Genomic DNA, 20,499 nt, shown 5'->3' on the forward strand with positions numbered 1-20,499 from the left:
ATGCGTGTATGTGTCGGTGTTTTGTATTGAAAAAGATTTTCTTGCCAAAAGATTTTTTGCTCCTTTTACACTTACACGTTATATACCTGATGCTTAATGCCTATACGTACATATACTCACGTATATTGATGGTTAGGGAATCGATGATTAAATGAATATGTTGCGCTCTTTTTCTCTCGATTTTTTTCTTTTTTATTTCATAAAAAAGGACTATTTGAAACAGAGAGATAGATCCTTATAATTTAAAGTTCTTTTATATTTTGTGTATGTAAGGAGAAAAAAAAAGGAAAATCATGCATTTTCTACCTTTTGACTTCCTTTTTTTCTTCTTTTTTTTTAGAAAATCATTCTGAAAATTGTTTTTGGTTGGTAAAATGTTCAAGTGAGATGATTTTCGAAAATAATTCGAAAAACACTGATGTAGTGTTTTTTTTTTTTTGAAAATCATGTTGACTTATTAGAACATCAAAATTGTTTTTTTGTTTTTTTTTTATTTTCTTTCATGCTTTTGGTGCTAATAGAATTTTCGGTTTAAACGGCAGTTCAAAATAATGAAGACGTATTTTTGTACTGAATATTATTAATTTTTATACTAACCTGGAATACACGAATTTGTATTCGAAGAAAGCCGAGTTCAATATGCTGGGAGTGTTTCATAATTTCTACTTTTTTTCAGGAGAAAAGCAAAAAAATGCCTTTAGAATTTATTCACAAAAGCTTATAACTATAACCCCTTTTAGTCTAATTATCACTTTTTGTCGTACTCACTATTGAAAACTTAATTTAATATTGAAAAAGCGCCAAATAAAAACTGGGACTTACAATAATTTTCACTTAGATAATACCTCGTTACTGTTATAACGTCCTCGCCTAATTATATGCAAATTTTCATTATTTAAAATATTGATAAAAAATTTTATAAATAACAAATAAAATATGGTTTTCATGAATTTAGTTTAACAGACTTGTCGATTTCAATGAACACTTGCTACATCCACTTGCACTTTTTTTTTTATTTGCCCTTTTTTCTAAAATATTTAAAATAGACGCCAAAGAAATTCCTGATTCTGATTAAATTACAATTTTTTTTAAAAATTTATAAATTAATAAAAAAAATTTCCTTACTTCTGTAACACATTCCAGTAAATTATTTGATTTAAAAGTACAAAAGAATAGCACAAATTTTCCAAATTCTAATTTTGTTTGAAAAATTTTCCATGAAATTTTTAACATCAATTTATTTTTCAGTGCAAAATTCTAAAAAATTCTTTATTTAATTCTTTAAAATTTCCAAAAATCTAAAAACTTTATTTTAAGTTTACTGCCTAAAGGCCAATAACAATTTTCACTACACCCAAAAAAATATTTTATTTACAAAATATAAACATTTGTCCATATTCATTAGTACATTCATCACAAGAATATAGAATGAAAAAAAAATTCGGGCGAAAAAATTGATAATAAATTTTTTTATCGTTTTTTATTTTCTCTCGAAAAAAAAATATTTACAATATGAAAGAGAAAAAGCGAATTGAAACAATTTTTAATGTAAAATTTATTGATGTTCTGGGTATTTTCAATTGAGATTTATTGTTGAAAAATTGAAGAGTTTCTTGTTTTATTTTATTTTGCTATTTTTGTTTTTTTTTTACAGAAAATCCTCAAAATTGAATTATCCTGACAGAAAAAACAATGAAGACAAAAGATAAAATATGATTTAATAATTTTCATACGAAAAATTTTATTCTCTACTTTTTTATTTTTTCTGTGTTTTTTAAAGATTTTGCATTTTTTACGTCAATTCCCATTGTAATTCTGTTTTGTTTTACCAAAATTCGTAGAAATCTTTCATTGTACACTTGTTTCCTATCGTTATTAGTTTAATTATTTTTATATTATTTTAAAATTTCCCCTTTTATTTGTTTTTCCCTTTTTTTTTTACTTTCGTCCTATAAAAGAAAAGAAAAAATAATCAAAATAAATGTAAAAAAAAATTTGTTTATATTCTCGGTAATTTATTATACAAGAGAAATTGAGAGTTGTGTACAATTTCTTGTTAAAATTTTTTATGAGATTTCAGATATTTTGAAATTTAAGTACCAATTCGGGAATTGTTACAATAATAAACACTATGAAGTTTGTATTTTAAAAATAAACAAGTAAAATGACTAATTTAAGTCCAAACTTAAATTGAAATACCTGCCCACTACAAATTAATTGACCTTGTTCAAGTATGAAGCTTAATTCAAAGTAAAATTGTTAGAAGCTATGAAAAATAATAGGTACAGTTAAAGGAGATTGCTAATCATGTGCTACAGAAGATCGTTTGGAAACAATGATAAAGAAAATTTACAAAAAAATATGAAATGACAAATTTGCTTTATTTGAAAGAAAAAGTGTAAATAAAGTTAGAAAATTTATTGGATATTTCCTATGAATAATGCTTGGTACAGAAAAAAATTAAATTACATCATGATATATTATATTATGATTTAATACGTCATCATTTATAATTCCAATAATTTTTTAATAACAACTTGAAAAGTGAGAAGTTCCACAACAATAGCATAACAATTTTGTTTGGAGTTACGACTCCACTGCTAATTGACACAATCAAATGAAAAAATTTAATTAAAATTATTCTTATTTTGACTTGTTTTAAAATTTCCCAACTCTTCGAGAAATTTAAATTTCAATTAAAAAACCGATAAAAATTTACTAAGAAAATAAATCACCACTGTAAATTGCAAATAAAATTTTGATAGTTTTTTACAATAAAAAGAAGGGAACACAAACTAGAAAAGTATGCCTGCTGAATTTATTTTATTGTATAATTTTTGTAAAAAAAAATAAGAACAAAAAATAATTTCAAAATTTTTTTTTTAAGGAAACCGAAAAAGAAATTGGGTGGAGGCAAAATTTTTTATAAACAAAATTATAAATTAGATTTGAATCCATTGAATTATGCTGGAACAATGAATCGAATTACTTATCCCATTGTTTCTCACTGTTCCACTTAAGGGTTCATGATTAAAGCTGAAAAACGTGGTTTGTTTATTCTACATCAAATGCCGTCAAATGCCACAATACTAATCATATATCAAAATAACAAGCTTATCAATATCCGCAAATTTCGTTCTCTACATAAATTCATTTTTCAGAACCTCTTTCACTATAACAATTTTGATAAAACGCTTGAATGGTTTTTTTTTTATTAAATCGAATTTAATATTAAAGTTTCTTGCTGATTTCATTTATTTTCGAAAATTAATTTTTCAAAATATATTTAATCTCAAAAGTAATCACTTTTTTTTCAGAGCAAAATATTGATTACCGATTGATTTTCAATCAAAAAATAATTATGAATTCATTGAACTGCATTAAATTTTAATTATATACGGTAAATTTATAATATTTGAGTGTTTCTTAAGTTTAATTTTCTTATATCGTATAATTTAACCGATGAATTTATTCCAAAAGATTTTAATTATTTTGCTTACAATTGCAGATCTTTTCAATATACTTTCAGACTGATTCTGCAATTAAAAAACGTCAAGACTCTAGAAGAATTATGGGAAAATTTGTTAAGTTTAAAAAATGTTCAACTTTCAAGAAATCTAACATCTTATTTTAAAGAACTTCCCATTATACTCCGACTTAAAATATATCACAACTTGAATTTACCTTGTTTAAAATTTTATGTGATTGAGTGTGCTTATTGAACTCACTTTTTGATTCAATTATAGTTGATTACAAGTCATAAATTCATAAATTTCAAACTGTGCAAACGGTAAAAATTCACAGTTTATATAAACATAGACATCAACCACATGGCAACTAATAGCACACAACTCTTGAACCTTAATAATATAAGCTCCAATGGTAGAGCCTTCATATTGAATCATCTCTTTTACACAACATTTCAAAAACGCAATTTTGCATGAAATGCACAAAAATTTTCAAAAAAATAAAAAGAAAAACATAAAATATGATAAAGTGTAAACAATAAAATCTAAAAGGATAATAACGATTACGTTTGCATTAACTATATATCCTTATAACCTTTATACAAAAAGCTATTCATTTATATTTTATTCGCCTCTTCATCTTCTCAATATTTATTCAACAAAACAGAATAAAAAATCCAAACTAAACTAATTCATATAGGTTTTCATCACAATAAAATTTCATCACTTTGTATAAACATATATTCAAAAAAGGATACAACTATTACCACTATGATTTACCATGTTAAATTGAATGAATATCAACTCTAATGTATAAATGATTCTATATGTTTTAAGGTATTTAAAGCATATAATATAGACCAGTGAATGTCTCTTTTTAAAATGTCATGACAGGATTCCATGCTAAAGAGAAACCACCATATAGGTGTTGCATAAAATTTTAGAGTTGCATGCATGTATTAAATAAAATAATAGGATAATAATAATAGACGCCCTATTTAAATTGTTTTACAATTCAGGTCAGGATTTTATTTCACAATCCATATTGTAATTTTAGCTAATAGATACTTGAATAAGTAAATTGTTGATAGATAATGAAAGATCCTCATTGAATTTTAATTATTTACGTTCACATTCTAATGATAAAATATTATGGTGATTGTAAATTAAAATTTCAACGTAAAAACACCAGCATATCCAAATATTCTGTAATTGAAAGTATGTTTGAAAATATCGAACTAAAATCAACATTAATGAAAATATGGCAATACCTACATTGCATTAAAAAATTCTGATTAAAATTATACAAAACTTTGCACTTTTAATTATTCAGTTTATGAATTTTATTGGTGCTAACCTTTTATAACGTTTATTTAAAAAAAATGCGCATCTAATTGCAACATACCTACCCTTTTTAAAGGCCTGAACAATTCGCTTTTCTCGTCAGATTTTAGTAAAATAAAAATTTTTCAAAAGATTAAAGGTAGAACTTGTGGAACTTATAATGAATCCGGGTAGCATAAATAGTAAAAACCTCATTCTTTTTTAATTCAGTTAAAAAGTCACAAGCAATTTCTTTAAATTTAAAAGCACGAAATTCTTTGAAATTAAATTTAAAAATTCCCTTAAACATTCAAAATGATCCTTTATAAATTTCGTACTATATATACATATATATATATATATATATATATATATGCTTCTCACCTCCATAATTAATTTAAAAAAATCCTAATCTTTCTTTCTCAAATTTTTCAAATAAAAAACCAAAATAAACCAACATAAAAGAGAGAAAAAACCAAAAATTTATATAAAATTTCACCTGTTACCAATTCCTAACATGTAGGAATCGCAGGAAATTCACTCGAAAAAAAATAAATATAAAAAGAATGAAATTAATTTTTAAATCCTTATTTATCATACGTGACTCTATGTATTGGTGTGTGTGTATGTTTAATGTTACATGTAAGTAAAGCCAATAATTTATGGTCAACTTCTATCCACATTTTATTTTCCTTTAATTATTTCCTAACAGTTAAAAAGTTAACCTGAACGAAAAAATTCAAAAAAAAAAACAACGAAAATAAAAATTAAAGATATTGCACTTGCTTCAAAAAAATAATAAAAGAAAAGTCATAACAAATTTAACATTACAAAAAAGCCAAAATAAAAAAAAATTAAAAATCCCCCAAGGACTCTCCAAATTGAATGCTTTCACGCTGGCTACAAAATAACATTGGTATTTTGCCTAGCCTCTAACAAAAATCAGTGAAATTTAGTGTGAGACCAAGATGAATTTGGATTACTAATTCCCATTTATACCCAATATATATAGCCAATAGCAAAATAAAAATATTTTCTAAGTATTACAAAAAAAAAAGAAAAAACAAAGAAAAAACCTAAAAAGGATCTTTGAGGATAACAATTTTTTTCTTCATTTTTTTATCTTTGTTTTATTTGAGTTTTTCTTTTTATTTTTACAATACACAAAAGAAAACTTTATTTTGAGTTGTGTAGGCCGAGACATTTTGCCTCAGCAAAACCTTAGAAATTGAATTTTTTTCCAATATTAATCGTTTGTTACCGTTGCGACGTTTACTATTTTTTCACATCAGTAGACAATTTTTCGCATGATATTTACTGTTAACCTTACGTGTCTTTTAAAATCCAATTTTTATTATACTTGTATTATACATACGAGGTGGAATAGGACCATAGAATGTTTCACGTTTTACAATTTAATTTTACTTTGTCATGTAAAAAAACAACAGAGCCAATCGCTCGTACCTTCCAACTGAAAGCAAGGTACTGCAAGATTACTTTTACGACAGTTTATAAGAGAATATTTTTAACTCATTTAATTTGATTTTAAAATTCATAGTGAATTTCAATTCATCTCAATCAATCAGAAAACTAAAAATACTACATCCTTGTAACGTTCAAAGATGAAAACCGAAATTATTAAATCAGTTTCAACAATTTGTTTAACGTTCAAATTTTCAACTAACCAAATAATTTTTACTATAAATTCTAATAAAAAGAATGAAGAAGACCGCATGAATTTAAAAATATATAGAAAGATTAAAATCAAATATCTAAAAGAAGAGGAAAGGAAGAGTGGGAATTTCCAACTACACGCACATTGGACACCTTTAACTAAAATTGATTTCCAGGATTTTATAGTGTACACGGTATTGTATTAAAGGATTTTCTGATTATTTTATTTTATTTTTTTTTAGATATTACATAGGGATGACAAGATAAGACCTTCTGTCTATATCGATACGATTGCAAAATTTTATGTGAACTTTCTAGTTTTTTTTTTCTTCTAGTTTTTTATAATATAAAGAATAATACAACATAAAAAAATCTCCCATAGGCCACCCGGAAACAAGAAGGACGAAACGTGATTTTTACAAAATTTTCGTGTCTATGTGTGTATGTACAATATCCTGGTATAGGTATCCGAAGATCATTTGAAATGACAAATTATATTCCCTAATCCCAAGCCGATAATTCAAAAGGAGTTACAGAAAATAATGAAAACAGAAAAAAAAATTGAAATTTTCCAGGAAAATGTTTTATTCTTGTTTTTGTCTTTATTGCTTATTTCTTTTATTCCTTTCTTTTATTTCCTTTTGAAAGTATAGATAAAAGGACATTCTTTTTTTTTTGTTAAGATAATTTTTATTTTATATACAAAATACGAGTTTGATATGTAATAAAAGCGTAGGAAAAAGAAATTTTTATTCCTGAAGACTAAATAATGAACTATAAATCAAATTCTGAACTAAGTGAAGTGGAATGAAGAACAAAACTAAGTATAATAAAAAGATTTAAAGAAGATGAAGTCAGCATGAGATGAAAAATACTATAAATAGAATTTTATGTAAAATATGCATAACTTCTTTTTGTCTTCCTATTTAAGAATAATAAAATAACATATGTTGTTTTGGCATAATTTTTTTTAGCTAAAAAATATTACAAAACAAATCCTTTTCAATTAAATATCACAAATTTTTTCTATTTTAATAAGATTTTGGTTATTATTGCAATTGATTATCAATGGGGGCGATTATTTCCTTAGAATCTGGGTAGTGTATTTTCACGAAAATTCTTAGAAAAAATTTTCTTCAAGGATTGTTTCCACATCATTCTACAACGCAGTCATTATCTTCTGAATTTTTATTTGAATTTTTTAATAATAAAATTCGATTGTAAAATTAATATTTAATTTTTGTTTTTTCTGTTAAAATTCTTTGTTTTACAATCTTTGCTTTACTTTATGTAGGTGGAAGTCATTCTGACATTTTTTATTAAAATACAAAAAAAAATTTTATTTCAACGGAAACATTTTAATTTTAAAATAAAATTTTACCTTACAAAGTATTTCCTTTGTTTTAGTTAAATTGAAACGTGATATTCTTTAGTAAATGTAGCTCCAAAAGAACGTAATTCAACAAACATAGTAAAAAATTGCGTTTTGTCCAAATCCATGGCATATAAAATAGCGAATTTCAAAAGAGAAATTTCTATATACTTCATGTAAATTTTAAACAATGATCTATTACAATAACTCTCTTGATAGCCTTGTAATATCGCATATCTACCTCTGGGACAAAAATATAAACTTAAAAATAAGTTCCACTAACTTAATGATCGAATTTAAATTGGTAATGAATTTAATTAAGCAACAGGATACATTTTTCGATCAGAATTTATTTTGCTTCAATGTCGTAAAGAAAGGTTATTGAAAATTACCAATTTGAAATATTTGGACTCGAACGGAAGAGGAAGTAGAAAGAAATTTTGTTTTGATAAATCGAACTATTAATCGGTATCTATAGACAAAATCTTAAAATTCGACTCCCTTTTAAGTTGTAGTGAGGGAAAGGAATTTTAATAAAAAAAATTTTAATGGTCCATTCAACAGACTTAATTTTACCTTATAAGTTCTCTTAATTCAAAAACAATTTCTCAAGTGGAAAACAGTAAATTGTAAAAAGCAAACATTTTTACTAATTTATTGACCTTTATAATTTAAAAGCTAGAGTATATAAAAATAAGCAAGTTGCTGTTTTGAGGCATGTAGAAATATTTTAAACGAATGGACAAATAGTTTTTTGGAAATATGTCTGTAAAGAATGTTAGGTTAAAAAAGAAACTATAATCTTCTCTTATATATAGAAAAGACTCTGTCGTCATGTCGTCACATAAAATATTAAAATTATTAAGAATTTTGTGCAAATTCAAACAAGTTTGCCAATAACAATTCCATGACGTTGGAAATTCAAAAAAAAAAAATGAAAAATTCTTTAGGCAACATAAAATTTTATGAAACCAAAATAAGCATCTTATAATTAGGACAAATATTTGAAGATGACTGAACGTTTTTTAGCAAAAAAAAAAAAGCATTTTTCCAACTAAAACAATCGATACTCAAAAAAACAAAAGAAGCTTCGACGTGTTTGCATAATGAAGAATTCAAAATTATTTTTATATCCTTTATGTTTTATGAATTAAAGATAATTTTAAAAAAAAATTTATTTGCTTTGAAATCCTTTTCACAAATTTTATTATTCTTTCATTTTTTGTCCCAAAAGTAACATTATACTTGTAGCTATACAAATCTGCAAATATTCTACTCGAAAAGTAGGTTAAACAAATTTTAAATATTTTATTTCATATCTTGTTTTTGCGTTTACGCGTTTGTAATATACGACCACTTTCATTATGGATTTAATAGATTGGATAGCTTTGAATTCGGATGCATTTATGGTTGAAAATAAATTAGATATTAAAAGAGAATTTAGAGATCTTCTCATGCTCTTTAAACAGTAGTTACAGCGTTGAATTAAAGTTGAAAAAATTTTTCTGAATAAAGTTTTCAGATATTGCGAAAAGAGTTTTGGAAACTTTTACATAGTGAAATGTGAAGGGAAATTGTCAAATTTATAGACTTAATAAAATCTAAACCATATCAGTTTTTTTTCAAAACTGTACAAGTAACCTTCAAAAATCGTAACGAGTTCAAATACAAAATAGGATTCTTTAGTCACTTAATGTATACAAATTCATTATCGTATAAGAATTCAAATGAAATTTGAACTTTGCTGGTCCCAATTGAACAAAATACAAACGTAATTATTTCAACGAATGAAAAGTATAAAACTAAAGGATGAATTTTTAAAATCACACAAATATTCCAATGTTCCATAATATTAAATTATATCTGGTGAGACAATGGAATGAAATAAAAAAAAATTATCCTTCAGGTATACGAAATATAGATAAAAATCTGTGTAAATGTTACCATTACTTAATCATAGTGCTTTAGAAGAATACACAATTCGCAAGTACGCGAGATGACGTCCAAAAGGTATTCAAGATAAATAACAAAAAAAAAAAACTTTGATTTTGAAATTCCAAAGTTTCTTTTTTCCAAATAAAAATTTTTTAATATTTTTCTGCAAGCATTTGCATAGGAGCATGATTTAATTAAATTGAAATCGTACAGAATATTAAAATATTAATGAAAAAAGAAGGTGGGAGCATGAATATTTAAATTTGAGGGGGGAAATTTTTATGTTACCGTGATTGCAACGCGCAGTGTAATTTACTGATATTCAAGAAAGAAAAAAAAAAGTTCTTTGTTATAACTATTACAAGTATTACCGTACAAGTGCAAATTTAAGAAAATAATCTTGAAAAACATAAGAAAACTAAGGAATGGACTTTATTGCCGCATTCTGGGCAATGGAGTTAATAACAAATTTCTTTTTGAAGTTCAATATCTACTTCTGAATCTAGTTTTGAATACATTTAATAAAATTGACAAGAATTTTGCATATTTTTCGGAGTTTAAAACTGTTTACTTGTAATTGATTAACAAAGTAACATTAATAAATGTAATTGTATTAACAATAGGACTCTTAGTCTTAGAAGTTATGTGCCAATTTAGGAGTTTTCAACATAAATACAGTTATCGTTACTGCAGTAAAAGAAAAAAACTATTAATGATAGAAACATCGATCTGTTTTACATATTTTTCAGCTTGCTCTTCTTTGCACTGCAATGTTTTAGATTTAACTGAACAAATATGGAAAAAATTTTTATTTAAACATTTTTGGCCGACTCGACATAACAAACTGATTCTCTAGTTAAAAAAAAATTTAAAATTTTCAAAAAGGTTATTAAAATTATTGTTAAAACTTGTTCTTATTCCAGTTTAAATAAATTTAAACTTTAACATAACACTTTTATTAAATTTCTATAAAAATTCTTTAAAATTTTTTTCTAAAAATATTAAAAAGAAAAACAATGCGTACATCCAATTTTTATTATTAAATCAAAACGCCTTGAAAAATTTCCAACATTTAAACAAGGTCGTCATAATATTAAAAAGGGGGAAAAATATTTGCTCATAAGCGACCTGATTATAAAATTTGCTATACATACTACATGTGTATATTTATTCATAATGTACATACACACACTTATGTACACTTACAATAATAAAAAGAAAAAATTATACGTTGCTTCGTCCGACAAGTAAAAATGAAAAAATCAGAGACCAAAACAAGGAAATCCTTTTTATAAATCCACTTTTATAAGGATAACAATTTTTTTTTTTTTTTACATCATTTCATAATTTTATTTGTAATTTTTGAGAATTCCTATTCAAACAAACTTACAACAAATAAAAATTTCTTGGCTTTCTATTTGGAAGAAGAACAATTTTTTTATAGTTTCACCATTTTGTGATTTCATTTAATTTAGGAATTTCTATATAAATAGTTTATGTTGGAGTCTAAAGACATAATAAAATTATTTTTATTTGTAACAAGTTTTATTGTGCATTCTTTTATGCACTCTTTATATTGTACAATGCCTTAAGACAAGGCGAAAAAAAAAATAAATCGTGGCCAAAAATGAAACAAAAACAACTAAAACAAAAAAAAATTTCATGCAATAATTCATTTTCCATTAATAAAGTCCTTTAATATTCTAAAACCGTTTAACAATTTATATTACAAAAATAGAGCCAAGAGGATATTTTTATAACCCAAATTTTTCTTTTCATGTTTTTTTATTCTTAATCCAAATATAGAAAAGGATAAAAAAAATGATTTTTTTTTATGAATTTACTGTTCTTTTTCTATTTTATTTTTTTTTTTTAATTTATGATCAAAGACAAATTATGGCAAGTTTATTATCCTTAATGCTTTTTTATGTAAATGCATAGATGCATGCAGAATTATTATTTTAATTTTTTTCTCGCTTTCATTAAAAATAACAAACAAAAAACGGTAAAGGCTTGTTATAAAAATAAAAATTTTCGCAGTTTTTCTATCAAATTCTCATAAATAATTTTAACACTAAATACAAGAAGCTCATAGGGAAAGTAAAAAATAATAAAATATATGTGAAAATCTAACAAGTTTGATTTAAGGCTTAATATCACACATTTTTTCACTTATATAGCAAGAGCACTTTTTTGAATTTATGTCAAATAAATTTTATAATTTCACTTAAAAAATGCTGAGTTTTAGTAAATGTTTGCTGGTTTGTTAAAAAAGTGAAAAATTTGAATAAAAATTAATTCATTTATAACAGTCGCAGAATTTTGAAAATAATTATTTTTTAAATGAACTTTCAAGTAATGGAAATCAGAGGTTTTTTTTTTCAGTTCATAAAGTCCCGTCATCAGGCGGCAGCAATAAAATATTTCACAACATTATTTCGAGAGTTACTTGAGATAAAGATATTTACAATTGGAGCGCCACTTCAGTTATATCTCTTTACGAAGTAGTGGAAGTTTTTTTATGTAAGTATATAACAGTTCTATATATTTATTTTTCCCAATCCCATATTAAGCAGTTTTTAAAGTTTTCAATGTACAATTTCATTTACAAACTACTCCAAACTACTATTTTACATACTTTCTAAGTAAAAGCTACGTTATAAGTTCTACGACTAGTCTACGTTATGTAGCTATACTAATAAAATTTGGAGATACAATTATTTGGATAAAACTAATTTTCTATAACAAGCCGACTAATGTGTTAAGTGAAAAACTTTGTTTGTACCGCTACAATAGCAAATTTACATATATACATGTGTACGTACTAAAATTCTTCTATTAGAATGCAGACAAACAGAAAGAATCGCCATAATAAATTACTGAGATCTCTTCGCGCTTACATTCCTCAAGGATTTTGTTTTATTTCTTTACTCTATTTTTTTGCATTATTTTCATGTTTTTCTTATTTTCCTTCATTCTATGTTTCATTGTTGTGTGCATTGTATATAATCGCATAATCTTTTTGAGAAGTAAATCTTATTCATATAAAAAAGAAAATCCCATTATGAATCTAATAAATATTTTTTTTTCTTCCTCTCTCTATCGTCTTTCTTTATGCTCTTTTTTTTCTTTTGTTTTTTTTTTTTTACATTCCAAATAAAATTTTATTGTTCACGAAAAAAAAAAGATGAAAACTCTGGAACGCACACACAAAAAAAGCGGACCAAAATTACTGAACTTTTCACAGTGCCAGAGTTATAGAAGTAAATATACTGTACGTAACAATAAAAATGTCCTAAGAGTACCGTTTTTTCAGTTCCGTTCAAATATAAACTTACATTTTATTATTTATAAATATTTATACATACAGATGTATGAATTTAACTATAGAATATAATATTGAAATAAATAAATATAAAAAAAAAATTATTACTTACCATTATTACTATTAGCACTATTACTAAGGCAACGATAGCCTCCAGCAAAATATATTGTTAATGCTCCAATTGCAGCACCGAATATCGTAAATGCAATTGCCAATATTAAAAGTTTTCTACGTAATTGCGGTTCTTTAAATAGGAGGCATTCTACAGCTGTTGTTGTTCTACTATTACTATTATTATTATTAATAATATTATTACTATTTGAACCATTAAAATTTCTCTGTAATGATGTACGTGGTGGCATACCACCACCAGGACCAAAATGTACAATTGTTGTTGTTGCTGTTGGTGCTGTTGATAATAATTTATTACCAGTCAAATTACTATTATTATTAATATTACTATTATTATTATTAATGCCAATACCACCAACAATAACTGTATTACTAACCCCACCACCACCACCGGTACCACTATTACCACTACCAATTATTGTTGATGATGACATATTATTAATACCACTTAAACTATTTATTGTATTATTACTACTAATATTATTATTAAAATTATTATTACCAGAATTTGTATTATTCATAATAAGATTTGTTGTTCCTATATTATCATTAATAATATTATTACTACAATTATTACTATTATTATTAATATTATTTATATTATTATTATTATTTGATATATTATTACAATTAATAGTTGATAGTTGACCAGTTGATAGTGTTCCAGTTGATGTTGTTATAATTGATGGACCATTATTTGTACTATTAATTGATGGTAGCAATTGTGAATTAATATTATTACTGTTATTCATTAATATTGTATTATTATGTTTACCACTAATGCCACTAATTAAACCACCACTACTATTACTAATAATACTATTAGTACAATCATCATTTGTTAATATTGGCATAACACAACTACTAGTACCATCATCACTTTCAACACTTAATTTTGTTGTACCACCTAATAATGGTGTTGCATTTGAATCATCCATTTTGTATTTTGAATTTTTATTATGATTTTGATTTTCATTTACTAATATTGTTTCTGACAATAATGGTGTAGTTGATTCAATGTCACATAATATTGAAAATTTTTTATTTTTATATTGTTGTTGATGTTGTTTTTGTTGTTGTTGATTTTGTTGCTGTTGTTGTTGAAATGTGGTTAAATAGTCATTTTTTAATAATGACTTTTCTGGCATATCTTTAAATTATTCACTATTTATTATGTTGTTGTTGTTGTTTTATTTTTAATTTTTAAAGTTTTTTGATTTTAAAAAAATTTTCTATTAAATAAATGCATACATGTTTGAGCTTTATATATAGAATTTATTGAATCACTTGATTGCTAAAAAAGAAAAAATTATAAGGGATGAGTTTTTGACAAAATTTTTAACAAAAGATTGGTACAAATTTCTAAACTAATTTAATTTGAAAATATTTATAAAACAGCTTATATAGAGCTTATTAATTGTAAACATTGCAAATATTTAAAAGCGCTTCCTTATGAATTTTCTCTTCGTTTTTTAAGTAATCCAAATTGAAATTTTATTATTATAGCTTAAAAGTCGCTAAAAACAAAACTTAATTTCAAAAATAACATAAATTAAAATAATATTTTCATTAAGTTTTTTTTGAGTATTTTTTTTTTTGAAAATCCTTGAATATCCTTCTCTGCTTTTATACATATATAAACTGCTGCTTTTCTTTTGTGTAAACTTTTCGAAGCAAATTTGTTTTTTATCTTTTTGTGTGTTTTTGTTAGAGAATTTTCTTTACATAAGAAATTTTCAAAAAAATTTTCGTCGAATAAATTTTAAGTGTATGTGTGTATGTGTTTTGTATATAGTAAGATAGTCTAATAATTCTGTGAAATGCTTTTAAAAGCATCAAATAAAACAATAAAACCAAAAAAAAAGCAAACGATATTAAATGGAAAAAAATATTTATTTTTTTTTTTCGTTCTTTTCTATTACATTTGAATCCTTCTTTTATGTTAAGAGATTATTAAAAACAAAAGAAATGAAAAATATTTTATTTGTTAAATAAAAGAAAGAATCAGAGAAAAAAAATTGTTGCTCTTATTGCATTCATGTATGGATTGTATGTATATTTAATACACACACATGTATGTTATCACTCAAGTGATCCTTTCAATTCTTGAAAATGAACAAAAGGATTTTATTTGTATGATAGTACGTTTGTGTTTCTATCAACCGCTGATGGATAAAATATTATATTCTTTTTTCTCTGTTAAATTATTACAAGTATATAAAATGAATGTTTTTTCATCTTTTATTCCATTCTTTTATACATTAGAATATTTTACATTGATAAAGTAGCTCATCTTCAGAGATAATATATATGTTGAACATACACGTATACATAATGTAATTTTATCTTTTTAATAGGAAAATAGAAACAATGATTATAATTTTACGCTCGACCTCAATCTATATGAGTTCTACATGAATTATGATTTTCTATTCATACATATAAGATTCTGGTACAAGGAAATTGTCTATATCGCACACATATTCTTGGTAATATTATATATAATATTAATTATAATGATAAAGATGATAATTATTATAATTCATATATATAAACCTATATAATAGGATGGAAAATATGTTATCCTGAAATGAAAAAAAACAAAAAAAGGAAATATTAAATTACAATTTCATATATAGACAATTATTTGTAAAGCAATAAGAATTTTATATTTATATATGAAGAAAATATTTAATTGCAACATTTATAACTTAAATTTTACTTTTAATATGAATAATAATTATTTTTGGATAAAGAATACTATAAGATATTAAAAATTATTTTTAATATCAGAACGATTTAAGTATTTAAAAATAAATCTTTAATTTTTATAAAATAAATTAGGAATTCTATTGTCAGAAAATGCTGTGAAAATCTAAAAATTTAAGATTATGAAAATTTAAATTTACAATTGCGTAAGTTTTCATAAAATTCAAGCCTAATTTTGCGAAAAAATATGCCAATTAATTGAAGTTTGTTACACTGGTTTAATGAAAATGGTATACTTTAAAGAAATTGTATGAAATGCTAGATTTATGTCGAGAGATTTAAAGCCTTTCTGTCAGCAAGATAGCTCATCAAACAATCTCGAAAAAGAAAGAAGAAACTGCGACCCACCAACTATGTAAGGACTTTAATCAGTTTTTGAAAAATTCAAGTTGGTTTAAATGAGAGAGAGTAAGGCAAAGATCTGGCGTCAAACTAACCTAACCAAATCTAACAGTACCTAACCAAATCTAATAGTAATGAAATTAAAAAAATTGCATATTTTTAGGGGCAGAAAAAATTTTTTAAATAATGGTTTGCTTTAAATTTGTCATGATGACGTACTATTTCACTAACTCTTCACGTTTACAAGGATTTTGAGAGGCCATACATATATCTTCCAAAAAATTTTCTACTAAAAATTCTTATGCGTTTATTATAAATAAACCTCAAAAAAAAATACATTTTCCAAATTTTGTTGAAATGTAGGTGTTTTCTTAAAAAATAGGCATACCTGCATATGCTACAGATTTTAATTATTTTCCAGTTCAATTATTTTTATATACGATTTCTAATTATTACGACTTCTAATATTCTTCAATTAAATTTTATTCTCAAATATTTTTAGTTAATATTTAATACTTCAAATTAATAATTATTATTGTTACCTATGTATATCCAATGAAATAAAATCAATATTTTCCTAATTAGATTTTATAATATGCGATTATATTCAAATATAAAAGTAGGAATATATACACAAATTTTTGTAATATTTTTCCTCGTATTCTTATGCGTAATTTATTAGTTAAAATACTAAGATTCCAAGAAGAGAAAGGTAATCGTTTATATAAGTCACAAGGCTAATGATATATATATATTTGATTTAATTCTTAATAATTCTCTATTTCACTAAAATGCGTGTATATAAATATTCTCTTCTCTGTAATATGATTCCTACTAAATTAAGATGAAAATTCGAAATAAATAATTGTAAAATATATTTCCGAAGAAAATTAAGTTTAATTAACCTTCAAATAAAACCTTAATAATTCATAAAACTTTCTAATTAAATTAATTATTAAAAGAAAAAGTGATTTTTATATTATTGCATATTCATGAATGAAATAAAATTTAATTTAACTTTGAAAAGAATCATCACAAATATACAAAAAAAAAAAATTTTCATTAAAAACATCTCACCTATCAAATTCAAAATTTACATAAAAAACCCATTATCCTTCTCACGTTTACAAAAATTTTTATCAACCTACATCATCAATTAGTTTTTTTTGCATGTATATATATATATATATGTATTTATATACCTTATATAACTTTAAAGCTTAAAAATAATTATGGTAATTTAATAGTAATAATACCATTTTACAAGTTAATTCATCCTTAATTATCAAGATATTTCAAAAATATATAATTTTTTACTTAAATATTCCTTGATTTGTTGATATTAACACAAAGTATGTATAATAATCAAATATTTGTATAACAAAGGAATTTATATTTAGTTTTCTTATTTTCATTTTATTTTCTTATTTTTTTTTTGGGTATATGGTAACATTATACTTGTATTTATAAAAATTGCCTTTATAAATTCTGTGTGCGGTAAACAATAATTTAATACTATCTTTATACACGTGTAAACCTTTATAAAAGTTATAACACAAACATACAAGTATATATACTTAAAAGACATACATGTTATATAGGCATGTATATTTAAAATGATATTAGTTAATTACCATCCAATTATGAGTAAATGCTAATTAATGACATTGAAATTATCTAATTACAAATATTATCAAAATATTTACATGTAAACAAAATTACTTAAAAGGAATTTGCTTTTTTTTCACATTTATAGTTTTGAATCTTGTATATATACACCTATACATATGTATAAATTATATATAATAACCTACAATATTATTTTAATTTGGAAAAATATTTATGTATATAGTTTTAAAATAAAATATTAAATAAGAAATAAATATTTTGAAATTGAATACGGGTATGTAATATATAAGTATGTATATATACCGTATCATAGTGTTATAATCAGATTAAAATATAAAGGATATTTATAGGAAGGCACATTGCAAAAATTTACAAAATTTGTTTCAGTTTTATATAAAATGAACTGAAACTTGATTGAATTTAGAAAAATTTTCATTAAAGTTTTAAATTTAAATAGAATTATTATGCCCACCAATTTTAAGTTCAAATAATTTTAGGCCATAGTTTAAATAGCAAGTCCATATGAATTCGAATATCAAACAACAGAAATAATGTTGCCTTGCAATTCGACAAGGAGTTATTATGGCTATCGACTTCAGATATAGAAACAACAAATTGAGGTGTCCTTGGCAAAACCTTGATAAATGAGAGGTTTATTTCTTCAAATCTATAGTTGCGATAGCGGTATGATATGCAACACTATGCTATTGATATTTAACAAGATCTTGCCCTAATTAATGTTATTGATATTGAAGATCATAACGCGAATTTCTACCAAATTTCTACCCAATAACGTCTATGGGACACTCGCATTTGCGATTGCTTCTCAACAAGTATGATTGAAAAATTTGGCATTAATCATATTCCACTAATGGAACACTAACCATTTGTGTGATTCAATTTCAAAATTTTTAATATAAAAATAAAATTCATATAAGTAATAAGGAATATAAAAAAAAAATTCAAGTAAATTTTGAAAATAGCTGACATATGCAAAAAACCAAACAAAGCAGTTATCAATTGAAGTCTCAAAACTGAAACTGGCAACAAACAATAGACTTTTTTCTTATTTCATTTTTATTTTTGAAATCTTTAATCCGATATCATTAAAACTTTTATTATTCTGTGGTTTTTCTATATGCATACATCCTTACACTATTTATACTATACACACATTTATTTTCAAATTTAAAGTATCCTTATTTCAAGATCTCAATTCATTTATATTTTAAGTATACAAACAAATTCTAATAATACATTTTCATTCACTTTAGGCGGCTTTTAACAAAATATCGTACTTATAATACTTATACGATGTTATAGTAGTTACTTGTATGGAGATATAGAGGTTAAATTCAATATAATGAAATATTTTACTGAAATATTTAAAGAGCTTTACAATAAAATAGCAGCAAATGGAAATTTATAAAATTTTTACAAAAACAAAATCGATGAATATGAAATCACAATTTTTATTACAGAATAAATAAATTTTATTTTCAAAATTTTTAGAACTAAGTGAAGCCGCAAGTGCAATATAAAACTCTTAAGTTATCATATATAAATAATTGTTACATCTTTTTATACTATATTGAGAACGCCACGCGATATAACGTATGTAACTAAGAAACTGACAATGAATAAAAAAAAATTATCATAAAAATTCAACAAATTATTGAAATTCAATCGAAGAAGTTCTCCGATAGAAAGTGCATTAGCATCCCTCCGCAATATATTTCCACCCGCTAAATCCTTCCTTCTAGTTTACTCATCTATAATGTTCTTCATACCCCCAAGGGCCGTAGTGTTGGCCCTGCCCCAATCTTGTCAACACTTAATTAGAACCACCAGTTATATTTATATAGGTGTGTTCCAAGCTCTCCCAATCCCGCAAACTATACTACGATTCATCAATCGAGATAATGACATTGAAACTTTCTCTAGCTGCAATCAATATTTAATTTTTTCACTTATACGATTCGCCTTCCACCGTTTACTTCCATTATGTAATAAATTTTTTCAATGTATTATTAGCCGACTGACTAAACAACCAAACTGTATTTATCAAAACTTTAAGACCGTATATCTCAATTCGTTAATTAATGCTTTAGTTTGTAGCAAATTCTAGTGTCCCACTGCATTAATTCTAAGCATATCACCTTGTACTTGATATTTTTCTTTATTTTATTTTACTTTTTGCATATAATATAGGTATACAGATGTGTGTATGTACAAATTTTTTACAATCAAATATTTCCTCTGACATTGTCTACTATTAAATGGAATTTGTGTTTTTTTGTATATTTCTTATATTTGGTTTCTATATCCATTTTATTATGTATTTCATTTTGGTTTTTCTGAATTATTTAAAGGATATGAAATGAAAGCTGTAAGAAGAGATTTATACTTTCCTATTGTTTTATTTTTTTTGTCTCTTTTTTGTTTAAATCTGCTTGTTTTAGTTCTCATTTTGTTGTTTTTTGGTTTGTTTTCATTTTTAAATCTTCTTCATACTTGCTCTTCTTCATGTT

At 24.2% G+C, this 20,499-nt stretch overlaps 1 protein-coding gene across 2 annotated transcripts in view; it reads right to left on the reverse strand.

The window, feature by feature from the left end:
- The window catches only part of LOC129605224 (neprilysin-1), a 115,539-nt gene that overhangs the window by 78,864 nt on the left and 16,176 nt on the right, over nucleotides 1-20,499 (reverse strand). Inside the window, exons 2-4 of one of the 2 annotated variants that reach the window (XM_055514842.1) lie at nucleotides 15,785-15,813; nucleotides 13,731-14,522; nucleotides 13,209-13,505 (exon numbers count right to left, since the gene is read on the reverse strand). In XM_055514842.1, the coding sequence (XP_055370817.1) occupies nucleotides 13,209-13,505; nucleotides 13,731-14,376 (943 nt within the window). In that variant the 5' untranslated portion in view covers nucleotides 14,377-14,522; nucleotides 15,785-15,813. Of the gene's footprint in view, nucleotides 1-13,208; nucleotides 14,523-15,784; nucleotides 15,814-20,499 lie in introns of both variants that reach the window. The other variant, XM_055514841.1, reaches the window with a different exon arrangement.

Source organism: Condylostylus longicornis, unplaced genomic scaffold (genome assembly GCF_029603195.1).
Source record: "Condylostylus longicornis isolate FDR11 unplaced genomic scaffold, ASM2960319v2 ptg000013l, whole genome shotgun sequence".
Classification (NCBI taxonomy): domain Eukaryota; kingdom Metazoa; phylum Arthropoda; class Insecta; order Diptera; family Dolichopodidae; genus Condylostylus; species Condylostylus longicornis.